Raw genomic sequence first — 13,713 nt, 5'->3', positions numbered from 1 at the left:
CACCTAGGAGATGGCTGTGGTCATTGGCTAGATCTTGTGTAGAGAGTAGGACATTTTCTAGGTCAAGGATGTTCCTATAGTTTATAGAGAGCTTGAATGTACTAACTGCCTGTCTTTGCCTTTCAGGAGGTTTGGGGGCAATGATAAATACACACAAACAAAGAAGAAAGTAAGTTTTGAAAGACGAGTGACCACTGTTATTGGTTCTGGTGTCTCCTGGTCTCTGAGGGCCCTGGGTAGCAAATAGCTTTCAGGTCACTGGGAGGAGCCAGACCAACCCATGAGAGAGGGAGGAGGAGGACAGAGCTTTTTGTGGAGCTCAGAGCCTAGAACAAGGAGGCATGCAGAGATGTTCGTGGCATGGTATCCATGGTTCGTGGATGGTCTCTACATCTGGACCATATGTGCTCAGATCAGTACTCTATAGGACTGGGCATGGATCATCTTTTAAGTTTGAAACCTGTCTTTTAAAGCGTACTTCTAGTACAAATCAGAGGTTCTTGGTCATTCAATGGGCCTTTCACAAGCACAGTATAGAGCTTTGGACTCATATACTGTCCGTGTTGAACAGGGCACCCTACAGTGTGCTGGAATGTTGCTCCCGACACCAGTTCTGCTGAGGCCTTGCTTTCTGTACTTACAACACAACTCTGGCTTATGCAATACTCTTTAAAACCAGCAGGGACATTTTATTCAGTGCCTTGTCTGAAGTGAACATTTATATATTTGGCTGAATTTGCCTCCAAATACTTGAACTAAGATGCATAAAAAGAAAAAAAATATTATTTGCAGCATGAAGATAGCTAATGATTGGGTTGGGGGACATTAAAAACCTTAAGTTTTATGAGGACCATTTTGCCATTGTCTACAGATAGTATAAAGATTATAAAAATTAAATACTGTTCCCTTTACTTATCTGTGGCATGGTTGAATTTTTAAGATTTTTGTGCTTCTGAGCAGCAGCTTTTGGTAGGCTTTAAAGTTTGTCCCAAAGAATGAGGAGTCCCTTTGTGCCATAACACCCAATCCCACCCTAGGCTGGAAAGCCAAATGACCTCTCTAGCAGTCGATTGGGGAAGGAAGCGCAGAATATCCCCTTTACCTCCTCCAGAAGGGACAGGAGTGGTGAGACCCTTCGAGGTTTCTTGGGTTCCTGGGTTTCCTGCCCTTGTCCATCCCAAGGACCAAGGACTCAAGGTGTAGTCTACTCCTGACATCTTTTGTTTTTAATCTGCGTATTAGGTGGAGCCCAAAGGCAAAGAACCTCTCAAAAACGACAGCATACCACCTAAAAGCCAGGATTCTGTTTATTATGCCAAAGAGAAAAAGAAGACAGCCCCGGGACCCTTAGTTCAAAGCGGTGCAGGTAATGGGGCAGTTCCTCTCCTACAGGTTGTGAAAAGTTCTCTCTCTCTCTCTGTATGTGTGCATATGTAGTATGTATGGTGTGCATAGTGTCTCTGTGTACATTGTGTGTGTATCTATGGTGTGTGTGGTGTATGCATGTACAGTTTACATATGTTTGATGTATGGTGTATGTGTGTATAGATGTATGGGATGTGTGGTGTATGTATATGTATAGTGTGTATACGTATGGGATGTGTGGTGTATGTATATGTTTGGTATGTATACGTATGGGATGTGTGGTGTATGTATATGTTTGGTATGTATACGTATGGGATGTGTGGTGTATGTATATGTTTGGTATGTATACGTATGGGATGTGTGGTGTATGTATATGTATAGTGTGTATACGTATGGGATGTGTGGTATATGTATATGTTTGGTATGTATATGTATGGGATGTGTGGTGTATGTATATGTATAGTGTGTATACATATGGGATGTGTGGTGTATGTATATGTTTGGTATGTATACGTATAGGATGTGTGGTGTATGTATTTGTTTGGTATGTATACGTATGGGATGTGTGGTGTATGTATAGTGTATATGTTTGATGTGTGTGGTGTATGTGTTTATATGGTGTGCATATGTAGGAGGTGTGTGGTATATGTGTAGTGTGGACATGTATGGCTTGCAAGGTGTATGAGTTATAAAGTGTGTGTACGTATGGTGTGTGTCTCAGACAAAGCTTATTCCGAAACGTGTGTTCAGTTGTGGGGCAGGAGTAGGCTGCCACAAGAGCAGTAATATTTCAAAGCTGAGGGCAGGGGAGCTCTTAAAGACGTCATAGCTAAAGTAAATTCCATGTTCACATGCATATGAGGACTACAGATATTCCTGCTGTAAGAACAAGTATCATTCGAGCCTGACTTTAGAAGGGAACCGCGAACATAGCGGCCATCTAGCTTGTTCCTGTGTACCCTTAGCAGAGAGATTCAGACCTGACTGTGAAATGAAACAATTAAAATGGCTCTCGCCACGCCTACTCTTATTCTTCCTGCTGTTCTGTCCTCTCTATCATGTGCTTTCGGGTGTTTATGTCTAACGATGCTTTTTCTGAGGCATGTCTCGCTTTTCGGACTGACAAGGGGGGAAGGGGGGGAAGGACTTGGTGCAGTGTCTAGTTATGGTACAGACAGGAAGCAGGTGGGAGAAGTCCCGCCTACTCTGTCCTACAGACAGAAAGCAGGAAGGAGAGGTCCCGCCCACTCTGTCCTACAGACAGGAAGCAGGAAGGAGAAGTCCTGCCCACACTGTCTTACAGACAGGAAGCAGGTGGGAGAAGTCCCTCCCACACTGCTCTGCTTCTCTGCAGCATCTGGGTAGTTTGGGAAACCTCTGGATGCAGAAATTGCTCAAGTTTTCAAGGGGCCAGGACTTTTATGGAGATAGAAACTAGACAGACACTGCGAAAATTGGGACCCACTGAGCTGAGGCCTCTATAGAAGCAAGAACAAAAGAAGACAGGTGAAGAAAAAGGGAGAGGGGGGGGAGACGGTGAGAGAGGGAGAGAAGAGAAATGGAGAAAGAGGGAGAGAAGGGAGAGAGGGGAAAAAGGGAGAGAGAGGAAAGAGAGCCAGAGGGAGAGGGAGAGAGGGGGGGAGGGGGGAGGGGGAGGAGAGAGGGGGAGGGGAGAGGGGGGAAAGAGAAAGAGGGAGAGAGGGGAGAGATGGGCATGGAGATAATGCAGGGGCCCTGTCTGGGCTTCTTTCTGTCTGATGGTATAGGAAGTTCAGGAGCTGCTGAATTGAAATTTTGGTTTGTTTCAGAAAATGTCAACTGGGGATGAGTTTTTCTGCTGGTTTGCAAAGACTGTCTGTTATTTTCCCTTAGAGGGTGATGTGTATAAAGCTCAGACTGCAGATAAGGAGGCCCAGGAAGCACTAGAAGCACTGGAAGTCAGGGAGGATCCAGAGGTGAAGGTGGAGGTGCCGGTTGACCAGGTGAGTCACAAGGGCTGGGGCTGTCTTGACTCAGCTGTGTCTGCCCCTACTTCTCCTATCCCCGTCTTCAGCATCCTCACCCCCAAGTTCTCCCTGGCCTCTAGAAGGTTCTGTTAGCTAATTGCTGTCGTATTGTTCACCCGAGCAATATCATCAGCTGGGTCCTGCCCAGTTCATTCGTTCGTGCTTGGAGGGATGTGTGAGGATTAAGAAAGATATAGATAAGAGATGATTGATAAAGTCAGGAGGGCATATAGTAAATCGTGAGATTTGCTCTATGTTTACCTCTCATAGGCTTTATATACCCCATTCCAAAGAGGAGGGGAAAGGCAAGAGGCTTCTTTACCAAGATACAAAGAACAAAGTAATTACGTTCTCAATATCCAAAGTATCAAGTAACCACACCCTAGGTCAAAACATCCTGTTAGGCTGGGCGGTGGTGGCGCACGCCTTTAATCCCAGCATTTGGGAGGCAGAGGCAGGCAGATCTCTGTTAGTTTGAGACCAGCCTGGTCTACAAGAGCTAGTTCCAGGACAGGCTCCAAAACCACAGCGAAACCCTGTCTCAAAAATCCAAAAAAACAAAACAAAACAAAAACAAAACAAAACAAAACAAAAAAAACACATCCTGTTAGTAGCTACACCTTGGGTCAAACCTGTCATCTAACCTTGAATGAGCACTTAATAGAAACGGGTTAAATTAAGACGTAAGAGCTATCCAATAAGAAGCTAGAGCTAATAGGCCAAGCAGTGATTTAATTAATATAGTTTCTGTTTGGTTATTTTGAGTCTGGGCAGCCGGGAACAAACAAGCGGGCTCCTACAACACTCCTGATGCTCTGGTTTTTTAAACTCCTTTCAGAATGTCCCATGAAGCCTTTCTTACAATGTTCTAGGGATGCTCTAGCCTGTAGCTTCAGATCCTCCTCATTTCCCCCACAAATCAGTGGCCTATGAACCACATGGTAAGGTTTGCCACAGCAACGGCCTGACTCTTTGGTGCTAATTTTCTATACTAGTTACTTCTTTCACAGCTTTGAGTAAGTAGGCAACAGGAAAAATTTAATCAAACCATTTTTGCTGGGACGCGTAATGATGGACCATGAGGTGGCCATCACATCTTATCTGCAGTCAGAAGATGAGTGCTTTGGCCATTGTATTTAGCCATCATTGTATAGATGTTATCTTAGGGTTGCTGCGATGAAACACCATACCCAAAAGCAAGCTGGGGAGGAGAGAATTTATTTGACTTATATTTCTGCATTTTAGCCCATCACTGAAGGAAGTCAGGACAGGGACCTGTAACATGGAGGGTCCTGTTTGTTGGGGTTTTCTGTCCTGCCCAGTTCCCCATAGCCAGCAAGTCCCAAAGAATATCACACATAGATCTCTGTAAGTTATAAAGCTGATTGGCCCATTAGCTTTAGCCTCTCACTGGCTAACTCTCACATCTTGATTAATCCATTTTTCTGATCTATGTTAGCCATGTGGCTCAGTACCTTTTTTCAGTGGGGCAGATTAGATCCTGCTGCTTCGGTGGTCTAGGCAGGAGTGGGAGGAATCAACTTCCTCCTTCCCAGAATTCTCCTGTTCTCCTTGCATCATTTCTACTTCCTGTTTGGTTTTCCCACCTATACTTCCTGCCTGGCCAATCAGCATTTATTTAAAACATGATTGACAGAATACAGACAATTCTCCCACATGAGGGACCCAAACAGGGTAGAACCTGGAAGCAGGAGCTGATGCAGAGGCCATGGAGAGGCGCTGCTTACTGGATTGCTCCTCATGGCTTGCTCAGCCTGCCTTTCCTATAGAACCCAGGACCACCAGCCCTGGATGGCCCCACCCACCATGAGCTGGGCCCTCCTCTATCAACTGCTAATTAAGAAAATGGCCTACAGGGGCTGGAGAGTTGGCTCAGAGGTTAAGAGCATTGCCTGCTCTTCCAAAGGTCCTGAGTTCAATCCCCAGCAACCACATGGTGGCTCACAATCATCTGCAATGGGGTCTGATGTCCTCTTCTGGCCTGCAGGCATACACACAGACAGGACATTGTATACATAATAAATAAATATTTAAAAGAAAAAGAAAATAGCCTACAGCTGGATCTTATGGAGGTGTTTTCTCAATTGAGGTTCCCTTCTTTCAGATGACTCTTGTATCACGATGACATAAAACTATTCAGCACAGATGTCAAGTGATGAGTAATGACATCGTCCTATGGATACAATTATATTTGTCTATGTAACTATGTTCCTACAGTTGCAGGCTCTGGTTAGCCTAGGACAGGAACCTTTGACTCCTTCTTTGGAGAAATGGTCTTGAATTCAATCTGTGCAGAGTAAGTTATATTTTAAAAGATAGGAATTTGTGTAATTCCTAGATAAGTCCTCTGGTGAGGCCTGGGAAGGGTGAACTGATGGGAAATGTCAAGGACTGAACCTGGTACCTTGATATGTGCACCTGGGTCGAAATCATTTGTAATGAGCTGAGGTGTTCTAGTGCCTGTTTCTGGAGGTTGAGAAGTTCAGCATTGAGACAAATTAGCAAGAGACTTTCTACTTTGTCATCACATGGTGGAAGGCAAAGGTAAGAGGGAGAACAGTGTAACCACTCTAACACCACAGCAGTTTGAGTCAGTGTAGTGAGGAGGGGAGCAGGCCTGCTTTTTGTCCCGCCTGGCTCCCACATGGTTAGCTTTACACCCGAAATGACAACACACAAATTGTATTCATTTAAACGCTGCCTGGCCCATTAGTTTCAGCCTCTTACTGGCTAATTCTCACATCTTGATTAATCCATTTCTATTAATGTGTATAGCACCATGAGGTGGTGGCTTACCGGGAAAGATTCTATCCTACGTCTGTCTCAGGTCAGAGAATCATGGCGACTGATTCATTTCCCTTCTTCCCAGCATTCTGTTCTGTTTACTCTGCCTACCTAATTTTCTGTCCTATCAAAGGGCCAAGGCAGTTTCTATTAACCAATGAAAGTAACACAGACAGCTGACCCTCCTCCATTAAGCCAGGATGCTTGCCACCTCCCAGAACTATTATGAGGGTGGCTGTCCACCAGGGAGGTGTGGAGGGGGATGAGTGCAGATGTCACTGCAGTTCAAAGAGCCACAGCAAAAGGCCAGTCTTTGCTTAGATGCCAACACAACACATCCTGACTACCCCTCCTGGGCTTATCAATCCCCCTGCTCCCCAGTCAGGAAAAGACACTAAGGAAGACTGAGATGATGGTTCTCATGAAGAGAAGGACAGTGCAGGCTCATGTTCCCTGCGGATTGCCTAATTAAAGGACATGTAATGGAGCTTTAGTGCTTTGGGGTTTCTAGGTGTGTAGAGCAGCTCAGAGGAAGCTAAGAAAGCCCCTGCAAGTATTTGCTGTAATGAACAGATCAAAGCATATAGTATCCATAATGCCTGCAGAGACCTCTGTCAGATGGAAGGTTCTAGAAGCAGCGCGTTTGGCTCATTGGGTGTGGTGAATATTCCTCTTCCCTCATCATCCCTCCTGCTCTCCCCAGCACACTATCTCTGGACTCAGGCTCGCTGGTTCCGCGGGTGGTGTCCTCAGCACACGGTCTCTGGTATCAGGTTCTCTGGTTCCGTAGGTAGCCTCAGTTGTGTGGGGTGTTCTGAGGCAAGAGTGATGTTGAGGAGAATAGAGTCTGTCTCATCTCAGTAGTGAGACGTTTTCTGAGGAACCCTTAGAAGACCTTCCTTGGGCTTCTCTTCTAGTCCCTCTCAAAGCCAGGCAGAGGCACCTAAGCCCTGATAGTCAGTTGTGGTTCACTTCTGGATCCCCTGAGAATTATGATGGACACTTAAAAACTAATTGCAGTTTAGTTTGTAAACAAAGAACAAGGTTGAAAATGGCTGTGAGGTAGGTGGCTGCCACGTTAGCTCATTAGTGTTTATCTGTGCTCATGTACGCTTTTACACGGCAGGGAGGATGTCTGTCCTCCTGTGGCTTCTTCCCCAGGCTTTAAATGGGTACTGACTGCTAAGAGCCTCGCAGGAACCTGATGCTTTAGGTTAATAAGGCGCTGTCTCCCCCACCCCCATATTCAACTTCCCCTACCCTTGAGATCCACCTCTCTAAAGTGTCCACGTTGTAGATGAGCATGGATATCCTGGGAATTCTCATTGATCTTAATAAAAACCTGGAGTCAGATATTAGGGGTGAAAGCTGAGAGATCAGAGGAGCAGAACAGCCAGCCACTAGAGTTCTTGTCTCTATACAGTCCTCAGAGTGTAGGGGGCAAGATCCTATTTCCACAAATCCTCAGACTGAATGGTGTATCCTATCTTCTTCTGCCTTATATTCCTCTCTCCGCCCAGCCATATCCCTTCCTGTCTCTTCCTTCCTAGTGCTGGGATTAAAGGCGTGCAACTCCAAAGTACTGAAATTAAAGGCGTGAGACATCATCATCCAGCTCTGTTTCTTTTTTAGACTGGATCCATCTTGTGTTTTTTAGACTGGATCCATCTTGTGTAGCCCAGGGTGGCCTTGAACTCACAGAGATCCGTCTGCCTCTGCCTCCCAAGTGCTGGGATTAAAAGTGTGTGCCACCATCGCCTGGTCTCTATGGCTAACTAGTGGCTTAGCTCCACACTCTGATCTTTAGGCAAGCTTTACTTGTTAGAGCACAAACAAAATATCACCACACATGGACCCTACTTTGGCCTCACTGCAGGGGCATCACCTGCCTCTCCAACAGGTACACAGCTGGCTTTTCCAAGGTCGCCTCATCTGGCTTCTGCTGCTGGTTGCTACGCGTGAACTCACATCCACACTTGGTCTGCTTAGCAGCTCTCCACACAGTGACCTTCGCTTCCATCTGGAACCTCCAGCTACTCGTTTCCCTCAGAATATTTTCTTTTTTCAGCAAGCATCTTGCCGAACCAGCTGAACCGGTGCTTGATTTTCCTTCCTCTATGGTCACTTCTTTCTAGGGTTCAGTGAAGGGTTCGGACTGAGGCCCCTTTTCTCATTTACATGTTAGGAAAAGTCTGAATGGCACATCTTTGGAGTCCTGCAGTCCTCTCACAGATTATTGCTGGCCTTGTGTCTGCCATTAGCCATCCTGAGGTTGAGAACACAAGAGGAATTTCTATTCCCATGCCCCATGTCCTCAGACATTGACCCCTGCCTGTCTCAGGGTTTGTGTGATGCTCTGACCCATCCAGAGTTAAGAGGTGTTCCCAAGACTAACCTTCCAACTGTTCCGTATCCAGATTGTACCATTGTTTCCCACTGTATGTGCCCAGAGCCAATCACTGCCTCCCTGAGATCACCACTTCATGACATCTTATGGCTGGGTCTCTGCATGCCTCCCGCTCTCTGCTCCGGGAGTGCCATCTGAAAGCCCCGTGCTTCCCCTGTAGCAAGCTTTGCAGTGCTGTCCTAGCAGCTGACATGCATTTCTGGTTCCTTTTTTGCTTTTTAGTATCCTCCATCCTTTTCATGTTAAGTTAAACATCGCTGGAGGCAGGCAGTCTTCGCCGGCTTCCCCTCTATGTTAAGCACCGGTTTGTCCCCCTCTCTGTCCTGTGTGTCTTTGTCACAGCTCTGGCTCTGTATTCAAGCGCTGACAGTTTAATGAGTGTTCATCATCTCCAAACGACCCCAGCTTCTTGAGGAAGTGTCTGTTTGCTCTCAAGATCTCTGGCATCTCCGACAGAGTGTGATGCAAAGTGGCAGGTGTTTTCTCTATGTTTGTTGGATGGTGCTGGTCATCACATTAGCTACCTTCTGAAATGTTTTTTTTTTAAATGTAGCTTGAACAGTCCTTAAATATTGGACTAAGATTAATTTTTTATGAGATTGTAGGAATGTAACACCCACCCCACCCTAATGAGACTGAGACATTGGACACAAACCTGTATGTTTGTACGGCCACACAGCTCTTCTCTAGCATGGTCCAGGTCAGCTGGCTGCAGCTGCTGGGTCTCCAGGACTGTTTGCTAAGGGTACATCTTTACCTATTCCTAGTTCGTTACCATTTTAGCTCATGTGTGCTATGTGCCCTACTTTCCCCTGCCCATGGTGGTGGCTTTGACTCAGCCTCCAAGTTGCCGTCTCTCCTTTGGGATCAGGACAGCAGAGGGGACCTTCCCCCAGTGGGTGTCTTGTGTGATGCTAGAATGAGCAGGAGTCTGGCTAGCCTCTGAGGACATGTGGTGCGCATGTCTAGCTCGCTTCAGCCCTGTTAGCTTGTCTCAGCAGATGCAGCATTAAAATGCAAGTGGCCCAGTGCCAGAACTGGCTCAACTCTCCCTGAGTGGGGAACAGGTTTGGGACACTGGTTTAGTTGGATCACTGCCTCTCTCTGACACAGCAGGCCCTGAGACCTGGGAAGGACAAGAAAGCTGAGTGAGAGTACTCTCTGTTCTGAGGGGCTGACGACAGCCAGACTGCAGAGGGTGCCTCTGGAGAAGAGAACAGTCCTTTGACTGGGGTCCCCATGTGTCCGCCAAGAGTTATGAAGGAACTACTGTTTGCTAACCAGTGGTACCTGGCATGGCCATGGCATTTTAAATGAATAATTATAAGTATTTATTGATGTATTTGTGTTCATATGGGAGGGTGTGTACTGGACACATCATGAACGCAGTGGTCAGTGGATATCCTGAGTATTGTCATGGTTCAGGTCATTTGTGAAGTATTTCTTCTGGGCCCCAGGCCGGTTGACTCAGGAACTTGTGGGGGAGTCTCCTGCCTCTTTCCCATCTCACAGTAGGAGTAGTTGGATTACAGATATGCACATGGGTGTCCAGGTTTCATGTGGGTTATGGGCATCTAATCTCAGGTCTCCCGACTTAAGCAGCAAGTGCTTTTACTCACCGAGCTGTCTCCCTGGACCCTTATTCACTTATTTTTGAGACTGGGACTTGCTAGGCTAGCCTTAACTCTTTCTGTAGCCCAGGCTATCCTCAACCTCATGATCTTTCTGCCTTGACCTCTCACGTTCTGGAATTGTAGATGTGTTATCACTATGTCCTGCTCCTAGCATTTTTCTTTACATGAAAAGAATTTATAGAGATTCTCTCTAAAGATTTCTCCCTTTTCTTGGTGGAACTAAAGGTAAAAATGTAGCAAATGTGTTTGGAAAAGTTCATCTCTCCCCTTGCAGTTGTGTCTGTAGAACTGGTCTAGAATTGCATATTGGTTCGTGTGCTCTCTGCTTTTTTAGAGGAGTTTGGCCCTGGCTACGACTCAACTTAACAATGCATTTTCTCCCCAGGTACCAGCCGAAATTGTTAAGGAAATTGATGAGCTAGGCGGCAACAGCCCTGACTTGGAAAGTGGTGTGGTGAGTGGATTTTGTTTTCCTTATGATGGTAGGGTTCCAAGCCACCTTCTGTGATAGACTGGGCAGAACTCAGGGTTGATGGTAAGGGATCCAGGACCACAGGCTGGTCCCAGATCACAGATGCGTTTTTGGTGTGGAAGCGCAGTGTATTTTGGGAAGTCACGTGGGTAATTGTAGTCACCCACAGTGTATTTTGGGAAGTCACGTGGGTAATTGTAGTCACCCGCAGTGTATTCTGGGAAGTCACGTGGGTAATTGTAGTCACCCGCAGTGTATTCTGGGAAGTCACGTGGGTAATTGTAGTCACCTACAGTGTATTCTGGGAAGTCACGTGGGTAATTGTAGTCACCCGCAGTGTATTCTGGGAAGTCACGTGGGTAATTGTAGTCACCCGCAGTGTATTCTGGGAAGTCACGTGGGTAATTGTAGTCACCCGCAGTGTATTCTGGGAAGTCACGTGGGTAATTGTAGTCACCCGCAGTGTATTCTGGGAAGTCACGTGGGTAATTGTAGTCACCCACAGTGTATTCTGGGAAGTCACGTGGGTAATTGTAGTCACCCACAGTGTATTCTGGGAAGTCACGTGGGTAATTGTAGTCACTTGCATACCTGTCTTAGTTGTTCTTCACTGTACTTCACAGCGCGGTTGTATAAGCTTCCCTCCAGCAGGTTTTAGTGTGCAGACAGGTCGGGGTGGTGAAGCACAGCCGCTTCTGTGTGGGTAGTGCCCTGTAATGAGACAGCCATCCCGTACCCACCAATGGGTGCTGAGTCTGTAACCCCTCTCCTGGAGGTCAGGCTTTGTGTAGCTGCCTGCAGATGGCAGCTCAGGTCTGTGCAGCATACAGGGCAGTAGCTTTCTGCGTGTTTTTTTTCCTGTCCAGATTTTTTGGAAACGTCATCTGGGGAGGCAGTGTGTTCCAGGCTCTCTTGAGTCCAGGGGGTGACTGGTCTACTTAAGATGTGTACGCTGGGAAATCGAAATATACTTTCCATATATGATCATGTCACTAAGAAATGGATGGTTTTGTTTTGTTTTTAATATTGTTTTGTCTCTAAGTGTTTTTCAAAGTATTTCAGACACTTGGTCAGCCTGAGGGGAGAGTGAGATCTTGTCCCAGTTGGGCTGTTCAGACATAGTGCCCTCCACGACTGCAAACAAACACAGACTTCAGGGACAATCAGGGACAATGAGTGGGTGCTGAAGGTGCCCTATGCTCCCTGGCTCTCCACTCAGCTTGGCAAGTGGCCTTTGAAGGAAGGTGAAGGATCCACAGGACATTTGTTAGGCTTTATAAACATGCCAGAGCAGCTTGGGAATCTCAAAGAATCAGAGAAATGGCACCTTTGCAGAGTCCATCCTTCCTCTGTCTACAACCCTGAAGGCTTGGGTTTGGGGGTGGCTTTTAGTGGTTACTGTGAGTGGTCAGTAGAACGGGGATACTTTCAAATGAAGAGCAAAAGTTAACTTTAATTTCTCGGGTGTTACAGAGTAAGGCTGTTCTGGGAATGGGACCAATTGTAGTAACAGGAGCGACGTGCTGTGTTCCCGCCCAGCTCCCGCACTGCTAGCTTTATACCCTAAATAACAACACACAAATTGTATTCTTTTAAACACTGCTTGGCCCATTAGCTCTAGCCTCTTACTGGCTAACTCTCACATCTTGATTAACCCATTTCTAAATGAGTGTAGCACCATGAAGTGGTGTCTTACCGGGAATATTGTTAACCTGCATCCATCTTGGAGAGGAGAGCTATGGCGACTGCTTGAATCTGCTTCTTTCTCCCAGCATTCTGTTCTGTCTACTCTGCCTACCTAATTTTCTGTCCTATCAGGGCCAAGGCAGTTTCTTTATTAACCAATGAAAGTAACACATAGACCCTCCTCCATCAACCAATAATGAAGGGTGAGGATGAGGATGAGGATGAAGGATGATGCCCCAGAGAATCAAAGGGTAAGGGTGAAAGCCCTGCGTGTTCCCACAGGAATCGTAAGGAGACAAGAGATGTGTGCAGGGCTGCACACACATTTTGAAAGCTCTTTGCACCGGTTCTTGGCACCAAGTTTGTCCTGTTGTGCTGACTCCCTGTGGAAATCTGCACAAGCCCCTAGGAGGGGTCTCATGTATTGGTAACCTGGTACTGCCTATGGCAGATTTAATTTTAAAGAATGATTCAAAAACATCCCCTTGAAGGTGAACAATATTGTTGGATTACCTACACACCTAAGTGCTCATCTTTAGAGAGCTTGGCCAAGACTTAAGCTTTGGGATGGGAGGTGGCAGAGTGCAGCCATTCCTACTGTTACTAAGCACTTGGATGGTGATGTGGGCAGGAGGGAACATGACTCCTTAAGTCACATTGACTCCTTAAGGCATATATGATGAGAAAAAGGGAAAATTGATGAAAAATACAACTTGTCAACACTTCAAAGTTTCATGGTCTGCAATAAACGGATGGGACTCAGGATTTCAACTCAGATTCACACCAAAGTCTGAGTATTTATTCCCGGCAGTGAGCTGAAGCGGCGTCAGTTTCTCTTCTCAGAATAGATATCTGCTCTCAGGTTTCACTGTCTGTTCCTCAGAGGCAGGGCAGCATCAACTGCTTGGTGCTAGGTCTGAGGACATTCTGTTCTTCCAAGTCTGCACCCTCTCTCTTTGCTTCCCAGCAGGCCCTTCATAAGGGTTGCCTCTGTTCTCTTTATGTATTGGTATAAAACACCCCATAAATCTGTAAGCATTTGACCCCCAACTCCAGCCATGTGTTGGAAGGTTCTTAGTGATCTAACATCTGTGTGCACTATAACAGCCAGTGATGATTCTGGGAGAGAAGTCACATTCTGCTGGCCTTCCCTGGCCAGCAGGCCACTGTGTTCCATGTCCACTTTCAATGACTCACTTGTACATTAGTTGATACATCTATTTTTAGGGCATTTGAGACTGGCTACATTAAATTCCTTAGACGTGCCATTGCTGGCCTGGCCACTGTAAAGATGGACTGTGAAGTCCATAAGCAGCTGAAATTGTCTCATCGCTTTAT

General features: G+C 46.3%; 1 protein-coding gene across 1 annotated transcript in view; it reads left to right on the top strand.

The window, feature by feature from the left end:
- Positions 1–11,618, top strand: part of Dcdc2c (doublecortin domain containing 2C) — a 38,147-nt gene extending 26,529 nt beyond the window's left edge. The window contains exons 6-10 of the mRNA XM_041630505.1: positions 127–169; positions 1,243–1,366; positions 3,238–3,347; positions 10,603–10,671; positions 11,556–11,618. Of these exons, the coding sequence (XP_041486439.1) occupies positions 127–169; positions 1,243–1,366; positions 3,238–3,347; positions 10,603–10,671; positions 11,556–11,618 (409 nt within the window). The remainder of the gene's footprint in view (positions 1–126; positions 170–1,242; positions 1,367–3,237; positions 3,348–10,602; positions 10,672–11,555) is intronic.
- The last annotated feature ends 2,095 nt before the right edge of the window (positions 11,619–13,713 follow it).

This window comes from Microtus oregoni, unplaced genomic scaffold (assembly GCF_018167655.1).
Source record: "Microtus oregoni isolate MIOR12 unplaced genomic scaffold, Mior012 000034F_ref0000314, whole genome shotgun sequence".
In the NCBI taxonomy this organism is placed as follows: domain Eukaryota; kingdom Metazoa; phylum Chordata; class Mammalia; order Rodentia; family Cricetidae; genus Microtus; species Microtus oregoni.
This window is presented reverse-complemented; position numbering and strand designations above follow the sequence as displayed.